Here is a 21,895-nt window from a genome sequence, read left to right on the forward strand (position 1 = left end):
GTCAAAAATGTGCATATAACTTGATTCCCCAAAAATTCAACTAATAGACTACTTTTGACTAGAAGCCTTACTGATAACAGGTAGCCAAATAACACACACACACACACACACATATATATATATATATATATTTTTTTTTTTTTTCTTTTTTTTGAGATGGAGTCTCACTTTGTCGCCTAGGGTGGAGTGCAGTGGCACGATCTCGGCTCACTGCAAGCTCCCTCTCCCGGGTTCACGCCATTCTCCTGCCTCAGCCTCCTGAGTAACTGGAACTACAGACGCCCGCCACCACACCCGGCTAATTTTTTATTTTTAGTAGAAACAGGGTTTCACCATGTTAGCCAGGATTGTCTTGATCTCCTGATCATGTGATCCGCCTGCCTTGTCCTCCCAAAGTGCTGGGATTATAGACGTGAGCTACCGCACCCGGCCAAATAACACATATTTTATGTTATATGTATTATATACTGTATTCTTACAATCAAGTAAGTGAGAGAAAAAATGATGATAAAATATATTTATTGTATTTATTGATACTGTACGTTTTTTACTTTATTTACATATGAGATGAACCATCTGTCTGAAATGGCAGCAACCACAGCTGTAGACTTCAATCTATGGTACATATCAAGCAATTCAACTTTTTCTTGTAATGTCATGACTTTTTTCCTGCTTCTTGGGAGCACTTCCAGCATCAGTAGTGGCACTTCATATGGGTCCCATGGTGGGATTCAAGGTTTACAGTATTGCACTAAGCATGGTGAAAAATACCACAAAAACTGCAAGAAATCACTTTTTCCGTCTTACTGGGATACCAGATGTACTGGATATGAACTGCTGAATGATAGTGAATCATCACTGCTGAATGATAGGGATGATTAGTGCCACATACATCTTAGGCAGATATTTGCAACACTTAAGCTCACTACGGTAACAACAGGAAGTGGCTACATTAACAGTGTACTGTAGTTAATTTTATGTAGTTACAGTTTAAGACTGCATCTTTACATTTGTTTACATTTCTCTTGACTGAGAATGGTGCCATGTGTGGTCTGTAAGTAGGTAAGTTTTGTTAAATTTTGCCTTTTAATAATAGACGTGCATATTTTATGGTAGTAAGTGATAAAATAGACTAGTATTTACATGTATTTTATACATTCATGACATAACTAGCTTCTTAATTTCTTCGATATTTCTAGGCTATGCAATTCATCTGAGTTTTTTCAAATCGCTGAAAAATCTCTCCCCAAATTTCCAATATATTTATTGAAAAAAAATCTGCCTGTCAGTGTGGACCCGTGCAGTTCAAGCCCATGCTGTTCAAGGGCCAACCACAATTTAGGAATACACATACACATTTTAGGGGTACATACCCAGCAGGACTGGGGATGGCTGGGCTGGGAGAGCATGTCCCCTGTGGGGAGAGATGCCTCTTGCCCTCCAGTATGAGTTGTCTCAGCCTGAGGCCAGGCCAGTGCTGCGGATCCAGAGAGGGCCACAGAGTGGCCGACTTGCACCTGTTATGGTCATCACAGGTGGTCAGCTGTAGCTGGATGTGTGTCTTGAAAGGCTGACAAGTTTGCCCTGAGTGACTCACCTGCTGTCACCTGATCCAACAAGATCTGTGGGCGTAGCCTGCCGGTGGGTGATGCCAGTTAAAGGTAGAGCATCAGCACCAGGAAATCCTGACTGGGGTCGGGCTTCTTTCTGGGTGCTGAGCCACCGGTGCATGGCGTCCAACATCAGAGCATACAATACACTTGAAAGACAGTTCAGCTGGACCCAGGCAGGGTTCTAGGTGCTGGGGGCCCAGCATTGAACTAAACAGATGGCAGGGGGAATAGTAAATGAACAAGTAAAATACAGTGTTTCAGAGGGTACTAATTCCCACAGGAAAAGGCCAGAGAAGGGGAATAGGAAGTAAACTTAGTTTTTAAAGACAAGGCACTATACCATCCAGGCTGGAGTGTATTGGCACTGTCATAACCTCAGACTCCTGGGTGTAATTGATCCTCCCAGCTTAGTTTCTGGGGAAGCTAGGACTACAGGTGTGAGTCACCACAATGGATTGTTTTTTCATTTTAGAGATGAGATCTCCCTGTGTTGCTCAGGCTGGTCTCGTATTCCTGGCCTCAAGCAAATCCGCCTCAGCCTAGAGTAACTGGGATTATAGATACTACCCATCGCCCTGGCAGGAAGTGCGGTTTTAAATAGAGAGGTCAGGGATAGCTTCATGGAAAGATGTCATGGAATGGGAGCAGTGTGACCCCTCACGCCACATTGGAAGACCTTTCAAGAGTAAGGGGACAGCAAATGCCCGGGCCTTGAGACAGGAGCATGACCAGAATGTTGGAGGAAGACAGAAAGAGCCAGTGTGGTTGGAAGGAAGTAGGGGAGGTGGGAGTGGTAAGGGCACAGGAGAGGGGCTTACCTTTGTAGCACTGCCTGTCTCCACCTGAAGCAGAGACCCGATCTTACTGGTCCCTCTGGCCTAGGGAAGTTACTAGTCCTTGGAAGATGCAGGGGGTTTCAGAACAGCCTACTGATGGTTCGACAGAAGTCACCATGTGCATAAACCAAAGCCCTGAATGTGGGTTTAAACCTAAAAGAAAGGCCTTAGATTGGATAGTGATGCAAGATGAGGTTGGAAAGGCTGGTGGGCTGATGGAAGAGGTTCTGGAAACTGGAGTTGAGGTTTGATTTTTTTTTTTTTTGGACAACAGGAAATCACTAAATTTCTTGAGCAGTGCCTCAATCGTGAACAGTACAAGAGATTAGATTCTGGGAAATGTAATATGGTAGGACTCAAAGGACCATTTTGAGCAGGGCATGAAGATGAAGGTGGGAGACCCGGGAGCGACTCCTGCAGCCACACGGGCCAGGCAGGTGAGGTCTAGGGTAGGGCTTCCACAGGAAAGGGTAAGAATTAGAGGCAGCTCAGGTCAGACAGAGCAGGCACAGAACCATGGGGAAAGTATTGGAGGAGTGGGATGTGCTCTGTCTGAGACCCGAGGAGGTGAGCGGAGGTGAAGGTGTGAGGGGTTGCAGCCAAGATGTTCCTGAGGATCACCACGGGGCACTTGGGGGTCCTGTGGCGATTGTAGAATCAAACCTACGATTGGATCTTTAGGGGGTTACTTTTTAAGTGCATGTTCCTCTAAAGTAACAGGAATGTTACTTTATTTCCTCCTAAATCAGGATAACCTTTATGCATTTGAAAAGCAAAAAGTCCCCACACAGTCTGAAGTAAAGCAAAAGTTGCTTATTCAGGATGGGAACCAAAAATCCTCTCACACCTCAAATTTGCATCCAGTGAACAATAAGCAGGAGCAATGCTTTCTGATGAAGACATATTTCAGTCTTTGGTTTTATTTTTGAGGTCTGTTAAAGTTGGGTATCCAAATCCCACTTGGTGAAAATACCACAGACCTAGGGAAGTTACTTTTCAAACCACAGATCTTCATGACACTGGGAGGCAGTCAGGTTGGAGGGATCAGTGTAGATTCTGCACAGATCTGGGGTAGGAGGCAAGCGTGGGGAACGCTCAGCTTCTTGTTGGATCTCGCCACAGTAAAAGACAAGCACTTTCCTCATTGAAAGCTGATTTTCTTTCTGCCCCAGTTGTAACTCATTTGTCACTCACTAAATACCGAGCTCTCCCTATCTGGCAGGCACTGTTCTGATATTTCAAAGTCCTAGCCTGGGGGAGTGTGGACCCAAGGAAGTATGGCCTGGCTGGTGGGGGCTCCCCCAGGGCCTGCTTCTCCTTCACCCTCACAGTGTCAGCCCCACTGGAGGCAGAGCTCATTGAGGCATCCGGAACCCACGGAGGCCTGTTAAGGGCTCCCTCGCTGCTCCTTGCCTTCCCTGGGTTGGAAGTGGGGGCTAGCCACTCCCACCACAACTTTCTCCTGCCCATTCCAATAAAAGCCTATATGTCCCAAGAACCAGCTTCCCTGTCCCCATAAGAGACCACTGAGTATCAGACCGGTAGCAGGCCCCAGAACTTAGTTGTGGGACATTCCCTGAGCTCCAGTCCTGGGGATGTTTATTCTCTGGGCGGAGGGTGAGAAAGGAAACAAAGATGTTGCAATCCACTCTACGAACGAACGTCAGATGCGTCATCTGAGGAGGGGGAGGGCCGGGGCAAAGGAGGGGCACCCTGACATGGAGTCTGCCAGCTCCGTCAGCCCTGACTCGGCCCGGAGCTGAGCTCCCCACCTGCCGGTAGCCCAGGAGATGGAGCAGCCCAGCCCACGTGCCCGGCCTTCCGCCCCTGACTTCATTTGATAACAAACCAGAAACTGAAACAGGGTCGGGATGCCGGCTTGGAGTTAGAGATGAGTCACTGCTGAGAGCAGCTGCAGTAGCTGAGCAGTGGCAGCAGAGAGGCAGACGTGAGCTGAGGGCGCAGAGGCAGGCAGGTGAGAGCGGGAGCTGGAGCAGCAGCTGGGGAGGCCACGGGAGGGGACTTCCCAGTCCCCAGGCTGCTGGGCAGAGGGAGGGGGGAGGCAAGAGGCCAGCTTCCACTGTGGCCAGGTGGTGTTGGAAACAAAGGGCAGGGTGGAGGGTAAGGCCAGCTGGGGTTGGCTGAGGACACCTGGAGGCTTGGTTTGCCCAAGCGTGAGACCGCCCCCCATACCCCTCTCTCCAGCATCTCTGAGGGTCCCCAAGGAACATGGCTGGGAGCCGTGAGGTGGTGGCCATGGACTGCGAGATGGTGGGGATGGGGCCCCACCGGGAGAGCGGCCTGGCTCGTTGCAGCCTCGTGAACGTCCATGGTGCTGTGCTATACGACAAGTTCATCCGGCCTGAGGGAGAGATCACCGATTACAGAACACGGGTCAGCGGGGTCACCCCTCAGCACATGGTGGGGGCCACTCCATTTGCCGTGGCCAGGCTAGAGGTGAGTGAAGGCCAGGACAACAGGGACTGTGGAAACCACCCCTCTCCCACTTCCCTGGCCCCTTCCCCCTGGTGCCTAGCTGTGACCTGTGACCCCACTTGTAAGATTTCCCACACTGCTGCTGGGAGAAAGCCGGTGGTGTCTCCATCACATCCTGGAGAAGGCTTCCTGTCTTCAGAGAACCATAGACTCACATCTGGGAGCTGCCTTTGGGGCATCTATCTGGATCTGGTCCAACTTGCCGGTCTTAAAATGGGGAAACTGAGTCCCATCTGACGTTTCCCCACACAGTGACTTGGGGTCTACATTCTCCATTCTTCCCTCTACCCCAGGTTGCCACTGGTGAGATCTGTGGGGAAATGAGAGGATTCTTGGCTGAGGCCCCGGCCAGAGGCTTTGGCCCTCCCAGTCCTGGAGAACTGGCTGAGCCTCTTGGGCTGAGGGTGGACCTTGCTCCCAGGCTGGCATTCTGACCCAGAGTAGGCAGTCTGCTCAGTTTGAATCCTGAGTTTGTGGTCCAGGGATTTCCTACAGTCTTGCTCTTAGCTGATTGTGAGATCATCTCCAGGTCTCACTTTCTGTTTCTCCGAACTACTAAGTGGAAAGCAAAACTTAAATGTGTCAACAGGGTTAGCCACTCCTGGGAAATCTCAGAAGGGCAGGCGAGCTCATCAGTTTCTAGACACCATGGTAGGGTTTGAGGAAGTCCAAGAAGAACACAGGTTCCTCTCAGCAGCACACACCCAGCCTGTGCCAGGCTCCAGGTGCTGGGGATGAAATGACAACAATAGCTACTATTGACTGAGCACTCACTACGCACTGGCCGCTCCCCTAAGCACTGGCCATTCCTGAGCTCATTCACTCCTCACAAACAGCCCTGCCAGGCGGGTTCTCAGGAACTGTTAACACAGACTTAAGAGGGTTACTTTCAATCTCAGCTCCCATTACTTAACAGCTAAGGTACCATGGGCAAGTTACTCAACCTCTTTGTACCTAGTGAAAGAAAAGAAGCATAATAGTAGTAGCAGCTTCGTTGGGTTATTGTGAGGATTGAGAAAGGGTCTAGAGAGAGTGCCTAAATAAGTATTCAAAAACATGTTAGCTATTGGCTGGGTGCAGTGGCTCACGTCTATAATCCCAGCACGGTGGGAGGCGGAGGCGGGTGGGTGACTTGAGCTCAGGAGTTCAAGACCAGCCTGGGCAACATGGAGAAACCCCATCTCTACAAAAAACTAAAACAAAAAACACAAAAATTAGCTGGGCATGGTGGCACATGCCCATGGTCACAGCTACTCCAGCAGCTGGGAATGCTTGAGCTCAGAAGGTCAAGGCTGCCGTGAGCCAAGATGGCACCACTGCACTCCAGCCTGGGCAACAGAGCCAGGAAAAAAAAAAAAAAAAAGTTAGCTATTATGATTGTTTGTCTGTTTTATTATTATTTTTTTAACCAGAGTCTCACTCTGTCACCCAGGCTGGAGTGCAGTGACGCGATCTTGGCTCTCTGCAACCTCTGCCTCCAAGATTCAAGTGATTCTCCTGCCTCAGCCTCCCAAGTAGCTGGGACTACAGGCACCTGCCACCACGCCTGGCTAATTTTTTTTTTTGTATTTTTGGTAGAGATGGGGCTTCACCATGTTGGCAGGCTGGTCTCGCTCAAACTCCTGACCTCAGGTGCTCCGCCCACCTCGGCCTCCCAAAGTCCCAGGCATGAGCCACCGCATCTGGCCATGATTGTTTACCTTATTATCCCCATATTGCAGATGAGGAAACCGGGACTCGCTTGATTATTAGTTCATTAGGGCTGCCATAGCAAAGCACCACACACTGGGTGGCTTAAACAACAGGAATGTTCTGTCTCTGGGTTCTGGAGGCTGCAGTCTGATATCCAAGTGTTGGCCAGGTTAGTTCCTTCTGAGGGTTGTGAGTAGGAATCTGTTCCCTGCCTCTCTCCCAGATTCTGGGGGTTGTGGGCAAGCTTTGGGGTACCTTGGCTTATAGATGCCTCACCCAGATCTCTGCCTTTATGTTCACATGGCATTCTCTCTGTGTGTCTCCAAACTTCCTCTTTTTATTTTTATTTTTTATTTTTGAGACGGAATCTCGCTCTGTTGCCCAAGCTGGAGTGCAGTGGCAGGATATCGGCTCACTGCAACCTCTGCCTCCCAGGCTCAAGTGAGTCTCCTGCCTCAGCCTCCTGAGTAGCCGGGACTACAGGCGCGAGCCCCCACACCCGGCTAATTTTTGTATTTTTAGTAGAGATAGGGTTTCACCATGTTGGGCAGGCTGCTCTGAAGCAATCCACCTGCCTTGGCCTCCCAAAGTGCTGGGATGACAGGCATGAGCCACTGCACCTGGTTATCTTCCTCTTTTTTTTTGAGACAGTCACTCTGTTGCCCAGGCTAGACTGCAGTGGCACGATCTCGGCTCACTGCAATCTCCACCTCTTGGGTTCAAGCGATTTTCCTGCCTCAGCCTCCCGAGTTGTAGTATAGGCATCTGCCACCACGCCTGGCTAATTTTTGTATTTTTTAGTAGAGACAGGGTTTTGCCATGTTGCCCAGGCTGGTCTTGAACTACCGACCTCAGGTGATCTGCCCGCCTTGGCCTCCCAAAGTGCTGGATTACAGGCTTGAATCACCATGCCCAGCCAACTTCCTCTTTTTCAAAGGACACCAATCGTATTGGATTATGAGCCCACCCTACTCCAGTGTGACGTCATCCTACCTGAACTAATTCTATCTGCAACAACCTTATTTCCAAATAAATCACAATCTGAGGTATTGGGGGTTAGGATTTTAACATATGAATTTGAGAGAGCAGGACACACTTCAACCTATAAACTGAATAACTTGCACTGTTAAGATAGCTGGAATATGAGACAACTGCTCAGGAATCCAAACTCAGGCTTACAGTCTCTAGAACTATGCTGTCCAGTGGGGTCCCCAGCAGCCATATGCTGCTAGTAGGCTGAATTCAGGCCTGGAGTGTAGCTGGTTTGAACTGAGATGTGCTGTAAGTGTAAAGTCCACACTGGATTTGTGGTGTTGTTTTTGTTGTTTTGAGACGGAGTCTTGCTCTATCGCGCAGGCTGGAGCATGGTAGCGCGATCTCGGCTCACTACATCCTCCATCTCCCAGGTTCAAGAGATTCTCCCACCTTGACCTCCCAAGTAGCCTCTCAAGTAGCTGTGCACCATGTCTGTTTTTGTATTTTCATTAGAGATGGGGTTTCATCATGTTGGCCAGGCTGGTCTCAAACTTCTTACCTCAACTGATCCACCCACCTCAGCCTCCCAAAGTGCTGGGATTATAGTCATGAGCCACTGCATCTGGCCAAAGGCTTGTTTTTTAAAAAGAGACAGGCCAGATGCAGTGGTTCATGGCTGTAATTCCAACACTTTGGGAGGCCAGTACAGAAGGATGACTTGAGCCCAGGAGTTTGAGACCAGCCTGGGCAAGATGGTGGCACCTCCTCTACATAAAAAAATAAATAAATAAAAATAAAATAAAATAAAAATTAGCCAGGCATGGTGGTGCATACTTGTAGTCACAGCTACTTGAGGAGGCTGAGGTGAAGGATTGCTTGAGCCCAGGAGTTTGAGGCTGTACTGAGCTATGATCATGCCACTGCACTGCAGCCTGGGTGACAGAGACCCTGTCTCTATTAAAAAATAATAATAATTAAAAATTTAAAAGAGCCATAAAATGTCTCAATAACTTTTATGTTGATTACCTGTTGAAATGATAGTATTTTGCGTATATTAGGTTAAATAAAACATTAAAATTAATTTCACCTGTTTACTTTTTACCTTTTGAAATATGGGTGTTGGGTGATTTAAAATTACATTTGTGGGCTGGGTACGGTGGCTCACACCTGTAATCTCGCACTTTGGGAGGCCGAGGCAGATCACTTAGGGTTAGGAGTTCAAGACCAGCCTGGCCAACATGGTGAAACCCCATCTCTACTGAAAATGCAAAAATTAGCCAGGCGTGGTGGTGCGTGCCTGTAATCTAAGCTACTCGGGAGGCTGAGGCAGTAGAATCACTTAAACCCAGGAGGTGGAAGTTGCAGTGAGCCAAGATTGTGCCATTGCCACTCCAGCCTGGGCGACAGAGCAAGACTCTGTCTCAAAAAAAAAAAAAAAAAAAAAAATGCATCTGTGACTTGCATTATGTTTCTATTGGACAACACTGTTCTAGAAGTATAGATTGAGTAGCCCTTATCTGAAGTGCTAGGGACCAGAAGGGTTTTGGATTTTGGATTTTTTTGGATTTTGGAATATTTGCATTATACTTACTGGTTGAGCATCCCAAATTTGAAAATCTGAAACTTGAAATGTTCCAATGAGCACTTCCTTTGAGTGTCATGTTGGCACTCAAAACGTTTAGGATTCTCGAGCATTTGTATTTGAGATGCTCAACCTGTATCAACAGTATAGTGTGGGAACCCTGGGGATGGTCATAGTATATCATCATGGTTCTGGAAAGACTCTGTGAAGCTGGTGGTATTTGAAAGAAGTGGAAGAGAGTCTATGTAGGCAATTAAATGGGCCACAGGGAGCCATTGAAGATTCTTGAGCAATGCATGGGAGGATAAAAACCAGTTTCAAGAAAACTAGAATGGGAGTACCATGCAGGATAGATGGGAGTGAGAAAAAAGATGATAAGAGTCAGAGGCCAGGCGTGGTGGCTCATGCCTGTAATCCCAGCACTTTGGGAGGCCAAGGTGGGCAGATCGCCAGAGGTCGGGAGTTCGAGATCAGCCTGGCTAACATGGTGAAACCCCGTCTCTACTAAATATACAAAATTAGCTGGACATGGTGGCACGTGCCTGTAATCCTAGCTACTCGGGAGGCTGAGGCAGGAGAATTGCTTGAACCCAGGAGGCGGAGGTTGCAGTGAGCTGGGATTGTGCCACTGCACTCCAGCCTAGGAGACAAAGTGAGACTTGGTCTCCAAAAAAAAAAAAGGGAGCGGTTACAAGGGCCTGCATCATCTTTGGCAGACAGAGAATTGGAGTGAAGAAAACGTTAGGAAAGGAAGAAAACATTTGGTGTGTCACCAAAAAGAGGAGGGCAACGTGAAGAAGAGGTGGGAGTCTGTTCAGGTGCTGATGGGAGGCCCAGGGACACCACGAGGAGCTCCCCACCCTCAGATTCCCACTGAACTGTCAGGGTGGGCAGTATGTCCCTCTCCTTCCTCCTCGTCCCCAGTTTCCCTCCCCATCAGAGAGATAGAAGGGGGCAGAGAAGCCCAGAGCAGGGGGAAAGGAGGCAGTAGAGCAGTGCCTCTCCCAGTCCGTGTACATCCAGACCTGTAAAACCACAATTCCCTGGGTGCCCTTGAGCATTGGCCTAGGGGCCTGGATGCCTCAGTCTTCATCCAGATTTGGTGCAGAAATGCTTTTGTTTCACAGTTAGAGACTATGCGAAGTTCAACACTTTAAGCATATGACACGGAACCCTGCTCAGACTGGGCACTTGATAGCCACTGAACAACGAGGCAGGGGTTCAAAGACCAGGCAGGTCTTTGGAACCACATCTGGGCTTCTCAGTTCCTGCTCCATCACCTATTGGTTTGTGCAATTGTCAGCAAGTTATTGAACTTTCTGAGACTCCATTCCCTAATCACAGAAGAGGACTCGTAGTGCCTCCTCCCTGGTCTCATGCGGGTCAGATGCAGTGACATGGACTGTGGCCCTAAGCGCAGTGCCTGGTTCACAGCTGATGTTTGCAAGAACTTCCCAAAACCTGGCTCAGATCATTGCTGCCTCCCCCATTCAAATATCTCCCATGGCTCCCTATTGCCTAAGGTTCCCCCAGCTCAGCACCCAGCAGTCAGGCTCTCCAAACCCCTGTCTACCTGCCTTTCTTGCTTTCTCTCATAGCTCGGCCATTGCCTACCAAGCATTTCAGCCAACTCCTAGTCTCTCCTATTCCCATCCCTAGAAATACCATCATTCTGGCAGCCCCAGGCCAGAAGAGACCTTTATGATGCACTTACCCACTCCTGCCCACCATCCCTGCCCCACTGATCCCTGGTCTCTGGCCCTCCTTGCTGTTGCTGATGCACTTCATAGCTTGTCCGTTCACCCACACCATCTGCCTATTTCCACAGCTCTTACTATACACTTCATCTGCCCCCAGACTGGAACCTGTGTTTTGCACACAGGTGACTTGAGAATGTTTGTGGGATTGAAGTTGAACTGATTTTCATAAATACAAAAGAGTTCTGGCAGCTGCATGGAGTAAAATTGTTTCTGCCCTTGTGTTGGCCTTTGCTGTCGAGATGCGGTGGTGCACCACCCTGACGGACAGGGAGTAAGCACACTGTCTTTAGAGTGGGCTGCATGGGGATCCAATCCCAGCTTTGCCTCTGGATTGCTGTGTCCTCTAGCTTATTGCTCAACCTCTTTGTGCTCCCCTAAGTAGGATCCTCTGTAACACAGAGATGATTAAATAGTACAGGTGTATCCAGCCCCATGGCCCAGGCACTGTTCTGAGCACGTTTCATACTCCCCACCACCACCCTGAACTAGTACTATCATTCCCATTTTACAGATGAGGAAACTGAAGTATGAGACTGAGTAAGCTGTCCAAGGAAGGGGTAGAGCAGAGACTCAGATTCTGGCTCCGGAGCTGGAGCTGTGGTGTTCAGATCCCATGCTCAGTGTGTGTGAATGCACTCTATAAATGCTAAGTGTCCAGTGTATGTAAGAGGCAATGTCCTGCATAGCACATGAGTGGAAATGTGGCCCAGTGATGGTCATTATTTGTCTCTGTGGATGAGGACACTGAGTGTCAATGTGTTGGAGGCTCCGGAGGCAGTTTGATCCCATTTATCATCCGTAATGTTTTAATCCCAAAGACAGATCAGACTCACAGGACCCCAAATGTGCTGAGAGCCCCCAAAGGGCAGAAGCCTAACAGCCCTTTGAGGAGACCCCACAAGACAAGGTGACATCTCTCAGGTGAGTCTAGGGTTGGCCAGCCCTTAGTTTCATGCAGGCATTTTTTTCTTTTTTTTTTCTTGAGACAGAGTCTTGCTGTGTTGTCCAGGCTGGAGTGCAGTGTCGCAATCTTGGCTCAAGTGATTCTTGTGTTTCGGCCTCCTGAGTAGCTGGGATCACAGGCATGCGCCACCACGCCCAGCTAATTTTTGTATTTTTAGTAGAGACAGGGTTTCGTCATGTTGGCCATGCTGGTCTTGAACTACTGGCCTCAAGCAATTCTTCCGCCTTGGCCTCCCATAGTGTTGGGATTACAGGCATGAGCCACTGTGCCTGGCTATGCAGGCATTTTTCAAAGGCCCCTCACCTCTCTGTCTCCTCCCAGTAAGGAGCAGTGAGTGTGCCCAGCCAGCAGCCAGCAATAAGGTAGCCCATAGTGGTCAGGAGGCTCCAGGGAGTCCCAAGTCCACCCAGGAGTGTTAGCACTTTAGGCCACTGATGTGAGTGGAGGCCCCCCACTCCATCCCTTTTTATTTATTGTAATGTGGTGACATTATGTTATAATGTAAGTCCTTATGATCTGACATCTTTGTGTCTGACCATTATATAGAGGGGATATTTAGCAATGTTGGGAGACATTTCTGGTTGTCACAGTGGCCGGCATCTAGTGGGTAGAGACCAGAGAGCTCCCAAACATCTCACAATGCCCAGGGCAGCTCCCTCCCCTGCCACGCACACATAACAAAGAAATATCTGGCCCCACTTGGCAACAGTGCTGAGGCTAAGAAACCCCGGTCTATAGAGAGCCCCACAAATCAAACTGTCAGCACAGGAGGGAATCTATGCACTGGAGGCTGGCATCCAGAGAGGGGCAGTGATTTGCCTAAGGACATAGCAGGAAGCTATGATACAAATCACTGCTCACATTCAGGGGTCCCACCTGGTGAGTTAATGTTTTTCTTTTTCCTTTTTAAAAAGTCTAACAGTAATTTTTAGTAACTTGTAAATCACTTTTGTGAGTGAATGCTCTTTTAATGTCAACCCAGCATAAGGAGGGGCATCTAGCCTGGGAAGCACCATGGTTGTGGACACAGATGCAGACAGAAGGGAAGTCATGGTAGCTTGTGAACAGGGAGAGATTTCAGCTGTAGCCAGCCCAGTAGTCCTTGCACAGGTGGGTGTGTCCTGTTGGGGCCCTGCCACCTGGCAGGTCTTTCTGGGGCTCAGCCAGATGAAGGAGGAAGGCTTCAATATCCAGATTTGCCCCAGGGTAAGCAGCCTTGTGGGAACCAGGCACTAGCCGGGGGCAGGGACACCAAGGGAGCTTGGCAGGGGACAAGAGCAAAGAGTGGGGCTGGAGCCACTCCAGAAAGTGATAGTAAGGGACCTGGTCCTCTGCAAGAACAACATTCTTCAGAGCCCCTTACTCATAGCCTCCTCTCCTGGCAGTCAAGAATGAATGAATGGGTATATGAACTAATGTACGATGGATGAATGAATGCATGGTAGAGGCAGCAGGCTCTGGACTGCTCAGTGGGATTCAGTGCAGACTTGTTAGATGGGAAGAATCCCCTGAAACAGTTGCTGACACCCCTCCCTGGAGATTTCAATTTAATAAGTCTGTGTAGGGCCTGGCCCTCCAGGATTTTTGCATCAGGCACATCTGGGAAATACTTGGAGTAGAGTGGAAACACAGTGGAAGGTGTGTGCAGGCAGCACCTGGCCTGGCACTCCCCTGCGTGTGACCTGGGTGCACACTGCCCTGCGCCCCGCTTTGCTGGTGGGTCAGACGGGATGTAGGGTTATCATTGTGTGCCTGGTAGTGCCCTGTCCCTTGGTCCTTGTGCTAATAATAACAACTACAGTAACAATGATGGGGTCAGGTGGATCCAGACACAGCACTGCGGCTTTCAGCTGACTAGCTGTGTGACTTGGGCAAGCCCCTTAATCTCTCTGATTCTGGGCTCCCTCCTCTGTAAAATGGAATTAAGAATAATCTCATTGAGGAGTTTCATGACGAGGTTAGGAAAGTGCCTGGCACAGTGCCAGGCTGCTAAGAGATCAGTAAATGTCCCATCCCCCAGCCCCACCCCAGTTCTTTCCAGGAACTTGAGAGACTCCTCCCCCTGTGTTTGAAAGTGGCAAAGTCTGACACACTTGCCTCATGACACTGACTCAGGGCAGATCCTGGGGCGGCCAGCAGGTCACACAGCCCCGAGGCCAGCCTGCCACTGCCTTTCCCCGACCCCTGGACTCCAGCAGATGCCCAGCTCCTTCCCTTTTCAGACCTGCCTCAGTCTGTTTAGCCTTGGCTGCTAAAGGGCCACTCAAGCCTCACCAGTCTGGATCCTCACCTTACAAATGGGAAAACTGAAGTCCAGAGAGGGTCTTTGATATCCCTGAGGTCACACAGCAAGTTCCAGCGTCTCTTCCTTCCCAGAGTCTTTGTCCCAAAGAGTGGTGTCTCTCTGCTAAATAGATGATTCTGTTCTTTCCCTTCTTCCTCTTCCTTCCTTGGCTTGTCCTCTCCCTCTTATTCTGTTTGTCTTGTGGTGACGCCCATAGTGCCTCTTGTAGACCCCCACTTCCCCTCTCCAGACTCTCAGGCTCGGGAAGTGACGAGTTTCCTGGGAATCCACATCACGATGACTCGTTTCTTCTATGTCTGGGCCCAGCTGTGGCTGCCTCTGGGATGGTGGATGAGTTCCTTCAGGGCTTTGTGTGAACTGGGCCTGAGCCAAGCCCCAGAAGGGGAAAACAGGCCACATTGTTCAGGAGCACAAAGGATGTTAGCAAGAAAAGACACGTGACCCATGGCCGCCCACACACCCACATCTCTCCACACCCCGTGCCGTTTCTGCCCGCCGCTGTGTGCTAGGCAGTTTCCTCTGCACAGTTTCCCTTGAGCTGCTGCTCTGAGGTCGTGTGCCTGTTGTCCTATTTTAAAGCCTCAGTTTTATCGCCATTTCCCAGGTGACCTCTAGCACACTCAAGCTTGAGAAGCGCTGGTGTGGTTCAGGAGCAGCGCCCCTTCATTCTCTAGCACATTCTTCCCAGTCCTCTAAGTTGAGCGTGCACTCTGTCCAGAGAAGGCCTCCAAACAGACCATGTGGACGGCTGGGCAGGCTGGTGACCCTGCCTGTTGACAGTGGATGGACAGATTCTGCTTCCCGCATCGTGACCCTGGGCAACTCACATCTCTCTGAGCCTCAGTCTCCTGTGGTTGCCAGGGGAGAACGTGTGAAAGGGACCACATGATGTTCCGGGAGGCCGCGGGCCATCTAGAAGGAGAAGCAGGCTGTGGGGAAGGTGTTAGCCACCAGAAGGCTCTTTCCTGGGGCACAGGCTAAGGTCGTGGGCTGCACGCAGAGAAGGAGACAAAGGCTGTCCTAGAGCTGTCCAAAGTGGGCCTGAACTAGCCACGAGCTGCCCCTTTCCCTAATACAGCTCGCATCTGTTCTATTTTCAGGTCCCCTTCCCATCCTTTCCAGTGGCAGTCGAGTGAAAGCAAGCTGACTGGCCTGTGTGGTCAGAGCAGAGCAGGCTGTCCACGTGGGAGGCGAGGCAAGGAACGCAGGGCTGGGACACTCGCAGCTGGGCCTCTGGGCTGCTGGAGGCCTGGAGTGGTCGTTCACTCTTCTGGCTCAGTGTGGCAGTGGCAGGCAGGCTCTGGATTCAGCCCACTGGCTTCAAGGCCTGGCTCTGCCACTAACTAGCCGTGTGACTGTCCCAGTTATCAAATGGTGCTTGGCAAGTCACACCAAAACTTACTGGTTCTAACAATGTCAATACTTATTTCGCTCAGCCACCTGCAATTTGGGCAGGTGCTCTGCAGCAGGACAGGCCGTCAGTTAAGGCACCTTGAAGGCTGGAACCATTGGAAGGTTTGCTCACCCACCTGCCTGGTGACTGGTGCTGGCCTGCCTTGGCCACATCACTATCTCGGTGGCTCTCCGCATGGTCTCTCCAGCATGGTGGCTTTGGGGTGGCCAGATTTTTGTTTGTTTGTTTTGAGATGGAGTCTCGCTGTCGCCAAAGCTGGAGTGCAGCGACACAATCTCAGCTCACTGCAATCTTCCTCCCAGGTTCAAGCAATTCTCCTGCCTCAGCCTCTCAAGTAACTGGGACTAGCCACCGTGTCCGGGTAATTTTTGCATTTTTAATAGAGACAGGGTCTCACCGTGTTGGCCAGGCTGGTCTCAAACTCCTGGCCTCAGGTGATCCACCTGCCTCAGCCTCCCGAAGTGCTGGGATTACAGACATGAGCCACCGTGCCTGGCTGGTGGCCGGACTTCTTATAGAATTCCTGTCCCGGACAGAAGTCAGAAATCATACAGCCCAGCCCATATGCAAAGGGAGGGGAGTTTTTTTCCATCTTTTTTTAAGAAGAGTATCAAGGAATTTGCAAATTTGTTTTAAAATCATCAGAGTAAGCCTGGGCATGTTACTTGTCTACGTTTCAGATATTTCCTTTGTAAAACTCAGTTAAATGCAGTGCTCCCTCCTCACTGTTAGTTTTCTGTGGCTGCCGTAAGGAAGCCGTCAACTTAGTGGTTCACAGCAACACAGATGTATTCTCTTACAGTTCTGTAGTTTCCAGGTTCAGCGTGGGTCTCACTGGGCTAAAATCACAGTGTCAGTGGGGCTCGGTTCCTTCTGGATGCTCTGGGGAAGAATCCATTTCCTTGCCCTTTCTGGCTTCTAGAGGCTGCCTGAATACCTTGACTCACGGCCCCTCCCTCCATCTTCAAAGCCAGCAACAGCCTGTTTTCCTCACGTGGATTCACTCTGACCTCCACATGTAAGGAGCCTTGTGATTATGTTGGGCCCACATGGGTAGGCCAGGCAATCTCCCCATTTGAAGGTTCACTGATTAGCAATCTAAATTCTGCCCGGAATTTTAATTCCTCTTTGCCGGGTAATGTATTCACAGATCCTGGGGACTAGGGTGTGGACATCTTTGGGAGGTCATTATTCTGCCTGCCACAATAGAATTGTTGGGAAGATTAAACAACATAATATGCATGATGGATTTCGAGGCATGTTTGGCACCTGGGAAATACTCAAGATGTACTAATCATTGCTCCTACACAGTGCAGCTCCTGAAGGAGCCCAGGTAGGCTTTTGGCACAGACTGAAACTATAAAGTGTGAGGAGGGACCTAGTCCAATCTCTTCTTTTCAAAGATGATATATTTGAAGCCCAGGGAGGGATGATCATTTGCCCAAGGTCACACAGCCATTCAAGGAGGGGTTGCTCCCTTGCCAGCCCCAGACCCACCCAGGGGATGCCGGGTCATGTAGGGGTGGGCACCTGTCTTCCTGGCCAGATCCTGCAGCTCCTGAAAGGCAAGCTGGTGGTGGGTCATGACCTGAAGCACGACTTCCAGGCACTGAAAGAGGACATGAGCCGCTACACAATCTATGACACGTCCACCGACATGCTGCTGTGGCGTGAGGCCAAGCTGGACCACTGCAGACGTGTCTCCCTGCGGGTGCTGAGTGAGCGCCTCCTGCACAAGAGCATCCAGGTGAGAACCTCCTTGTCCTTCTCCCCCTCCTCCCTCTCATCTCCTTCCCCTCCTCCTCACCTGTCTCCATTTCCTCCCCCTCCTCCCCCTCCCCCTTTGCCCTCCTCCCCCTCCCCCACCTCCTCGTGCTCCTCCCCTTCTTCCCGTTCTCCCTCCCTGTCCCCTCCCCTTCTCCCTCCTCCCTCATGCCCTCGCACACCTCAGGGCAGCCTGCCCAAGGCATTGATGGTAGGTCCTGCTGTGCCTGGTCCCTGGGCTGGTAGAGTGAGGATGAGGGCAGGGAAGGGGAAACACCCAACAAAGGTTTGCTTTCGTTGTTGAAATCAAGCCAGTCACCCTGTGGGAAGTGAAGCTTGCTCCCACCATAGAACTCTGGGCAATGGTGTAAAACACACACCTCACCTCAGATGTGTCTCACAGCAGGAGCCAGGGAACTGGTATATTTGTACACCAGTTCCCATCAACCTCCAGCTGCTGCTGCTCCTGGGCACTGATTCCACAGCACTCCTGGCTGGTGGGCAAAGCAGGCAGGAAAAGGCATGCCGATGTGGGGGGTTGAGAGTTTACCCTGTGGGAAGGGCAGAGGGAGAGGGGCCAGACACTAAGAGCCAGGGCTGCACACAGGGACCCTTCAGGTCAACGGCTCTTTGTTAAACACCTGCTCCATGCTTTAGGCCAGATCCTAGAGACACATGGTGAACAAGACCTGTCTCTGTTCTTGAGCTCTTGGTTGGTTGGGAGGTGGCCCTTAACCAGGTCATCAGCACACATGGTAGGGAGTATCTGATGGAGGGAAAGGCAGTGGCCTGGGAGCAGGATGAAGGATGGGGCTGGCAGGGCAGGAGAGCAGATCTGAACGGAGCCTGGAGGGTCTTAGTCAAGGAGGGCAGAAGGCATACGGAGCGGGGCTGGGTGAGCCAAAGCCTCAGGCTGGGTGAGGGGCTGGAGAGCATGGAGCCCGCCCCTCGCCTGCTGGTAAGAACTTCAGGAACCATGTCCGGAGCAGGGAACAGGCCCGAGTCTGGGCCTGTTAGCCTTCAGGCACATGAGGCACATAAGGGCCAGGCTGGGGTTTTCCTGGAGCCCTTGTCACTCTGTGGTTCTCAGTCTGGGGCCTTGAGCCTGACCCAGGGCCTTCTCCTAGGCTCTGTCCCTGGGCTTATTAAGCCTGGTTGTTCCAGAAGCTCAGTACCCCACCAGGCAGTTCCTGCCTGCACTGATGCCCCTAGAAGCCAGCCCTCCAGCCCCCCTCACATGGACAGTGGTGCTACTGATCACTGTGACTAGAACTGACCCACAGGACACAAGGAGCTAACATGGTAGAGCTGTCACAGTTGGGCAGTGGTGTTACTGCCCCTCGAGGGAGTGAAATGGCAGGCCTGTGGCTCCCCGCCAAGCTGCGTGCATGGTAGACTAGGCTGCATAGGAAGGGAAGGACCCTGCCATTTACCAAGCCCTGTGGAGGATGCTGGGCACTTGGCATCTCTCATTCCATCCTCTAAGGCAGGTATAATCAGGCCCGTTTCACAGAAGAGGAAACAGAGGCCCAGAGAGGAAAAGTGGCTTGCCCATGGTCACAGAGCTCATAAGCAGGGGAGCTGGGAATTGGAGACTGGGTTTGTCTGATTCCAAGTCCAGGGCTCTTTACCTCCCCACTTGGTAATAAAGGATGCTGGTGCTGCATTCTTCTTCTGTTCTTGGCTTCCTTCTCCATAGAACAGAGTGGTAGAGCACATAACTTCCCTGTGCCTCAGTTTCCTCATCTGTCAAGCAAGGGTGGTGACGGGCAGGTATTCAGAGGCACAGCGCGGACGACACCACCATGCTACCTGCTTGTTGATTAATGATAGAGTGTCCAAGCCAAAAAATAAACATTAAAAAATAAAACAATACAGCATAATAACGGCAACGAGAAAAAGCCTTTTTGAGCTGGGCCACCTAACCAGGTATTCCCAACACCCTGTCTGGAGTGCCTGGAAAAGAAGCCCCTGTGAGAACCTGAAGGCCTCTCTCGACAGAGGGACACCAAGAAAATGCAGCCAGATCCAACAGCCCGCTGGCTCTCATGCTGGGTACTAGCCAGGACACCAGGGCTGAGCGGGGGATGCAAAGGGAGATGAAAGGTGACTGCAGTGAGGATTTGCCCGGCGTACTTGCCTCTTCAGGATCCACATCTCAGCTCCACAACTGGCTGGCTTGTGTGTGAGCCTCAGTTTTATCATCAGTAAAATGGGGGAATAATCGTATCCAGCTCAGAGGTTTAACTTCAGCCTAGTGCACGGAAGACGTGGGAAATGGTCATCGCTTCTCCCTTGAATGGACTGAGGGCCCCCTGACTCCCATAGCACTACCCCATAAAGTCTAGGCTCCCGACTTCGGCATTCAAGGCCTTCAGTGACAAATCCAGGCCCACCATCTGTCCCCACACCATCTTTCACACACCCCCTGCCCCCACCCTCTCAGGTCTCTTATTTTAGCTGCACATGCTCTGCCTGCCTCCTAAATGCTTGCAGCCTTTCCTTTCCATTTACTGATGTCCTTGTGTTCTCTCTGAGCAGCCCTTCCCCGTGTCCCTAGCTGCAGTTCCTCACTCCCTCCTCGGTGTCCTGAAGCTCCTTGTTAGAGCTGCTGGAGCCACTGCATGTGTCTGACAGCAAGTCTGCAGCCTCTCCTTGTGGGACTGCAGGCGACTTCAAGGCACAGCCTGGTTCCCAGGAGGCTGGATTTTGTGCCACTGGCCCCAGGGCTGAAGGCAGGCCAGCTCCAGCCACCTGCTGAATCTCCTAAGTCCAGAGTGTCAGAGATCTCAAGAGACTCTCACCCACTGACCCACCTGGGGACTCTGGAAATCGGGATGTGACCAGGGAAGACCCCGTCATGGGGCCTCTGAATTCGGCTTCATTCCAAGTCCCCACTCTATACTTGTGTCTGCAGAACAGCCTGCTTGGACACAGCTCGGTGGAAGATGCGAGGGCAACGATGGAGCTCTACCAAATCTCCCAGAGAATCCGAGCCCGCCGAGGGCTGCCCCGCCTGGCTGTGTCAGACTGAAGCCCCGTCCAGCCCATTCCCCAGGGACTAGAGGCTTTCGGCTTTTTGGGACAGCAACTACCTTGCTTTTGGAAAATACATTTTTAATAGTAAAGTGGCTCTATATTTTCTCTACACCATCACTGGGTCCTCTTATTCTCCTCTCCGAGCTGGGTTAACAGTAGACAGGATCCATTTCTGTGTGATGTTAGGAGGGAATGAAGTCTTATGCTGGGGGAGGTGGGCAAATGTCAATTTCCTTAATATCTTGAATCCTGTGGGTCCAAAATGCAGCTTGGGAATCTAAGCAGCAAGTGGCTTAATTACGAATCCCACCCTTTGCTGTTGCATTCTAGCCCTATTCCTGGTGCATTTATGCCCAGAAAGGTGGTGTTATTTCCTGGGGTGGCATTCAGCTCCTCTTGATTTTGGTGCCACAGCATTTGTGGACTTTGAAGTGAAGGTATAGGAAATGTCAAGGGTGCCACCCCGGCAACCTTGAGCAAGTCACCCCTCCTCTTATTTGTAAAACGAGGAAGGAAAGGTAACGAACTGTGGAGTCAGAGAGAAGTAGGTTGGAATCCTGTCTTTGTCATTTAGTAGCTGTTTGACCTAAGGTGAGTCACTGAACTTCTCAGTTTCTCTATCTGTGAAATGAGAATTCTAACAACTCGTAGGGTATTTGTGAGACGTTGCATGCAAAGCCCCCAGCACCATGCCTGTCCTAGCTTAAGCATCCACCAGGTGTCGATAAGTAATTGTTCTTCCCTGGACTGCCTACAGATCTAGGGTACCCCAGGAAGAGTCACAGCACTCTGTTTCGGGGCTCGGCTCTCTGAGGGGAGGGCATACTCTACGGGGAGGAGGGTCTGGACCAGAAATCAACTGCAGAATTCTTGTGATTTTAATAATAATTAGTAATTTAGTGCTTACACTAAATAAAAATCACTGGAATGGTGTCCAAGCAACTTTTTTTGTTTTGGTTTGGTTTGGTTTGGTTTTTGTTTTTGAGATGGAGTCTCACTCTGTCACCCAGGCTGGAATGCAGTGACTGGATCTTGGCTCACTGCAAACTCCACCTCCTGGGTCCAAGTGATTCTCCTGCCTCAGCCTCCCAAGTAGCTGGGATTACAGGCATGCACCATCACGCCCGGCTAATTTTTATATTTTCAGTAAAGATGGGGTTTCTCCATGTTGGCCAGTCTGGTCTCAAACTCCTGACCTCAAGTGATCCACCCACCTCAGCCTCCCAAAGTGCTGGGATTACAGGCATGAGCCACCACACCTGGCCAAGCTGTTCCTTTTTATCCTCCTCATTTTTTTCTGTTTTGAGACAGAGTCTCGCTCTGTCGCCCAGGCTGGAGTGCAGTGGCCGGATCTCAGCTCACTGCAAGCTCCGCCTCCTGGGTTTACGCCATTCTCCTGCCTCAGCCTCCCGAGTAGCTGGGACTATAGGCGCCCGCCACCTCGCCCGGCTAGTT

At 50.7% G+C, this 21,895-nt stretch overlaps 1 protein-coding gene across 2 annotated transcripts; it reads left to right on the forward strand.

The window, feature by feature from the left end:
- The first annotated feature begins 4,097 nt into the window (after positions 1-4,097).
- ISG20 (interferon stimulated exonuclease gene 20) lies at positions 4,098-21,372 on the forward strand. Of its 2 annotated transcripts, none has more exons than XM_023187234.1 (4): positions 4,098-4,424; positions 4,655-4,906; positions 17,244-17,384; positions 20,319-21,372. In XM_023187234.1, exons 2-4 carry the CDS (start codon positions 4,679-4,681, stop codon positions 20,433-20,435), a joined length of 486 nt encoding a protein of 161 aa, XP_023043002.1. In that variant the 5' UTR covers positions 4,098-4,424; positions 4,655-4,678; the 3' UTR covers positions 20,436-21,372. The 2 variants fall into 2 exon arrangements, with proteins under 2 accessions (XP_023043002.1, XP_023043001.1); XM_023187233.1 differs by having other exon boundaries at positions 17,184-17,384; positions 20,319-20,554.
- The last annotated feature ends 523 nt before the right edge of the window (positions 21,373-21,895 follow it).

The sequence above is a fragment of the Piliocolobus tephrosceles genome, chromosome 6, assembly GCF_002776525.5.
Source record: "Piliocolobus tephrosceles isolate RC106 chromosome 6, ASM277652v3, whole genome shotgun sequence".
NCBI lineage: Eukaryota > Metazoa > Chordata > Mammalia > Primates > Cercopithecidae > Piliocolobus > Piliocolobus tephrosceles.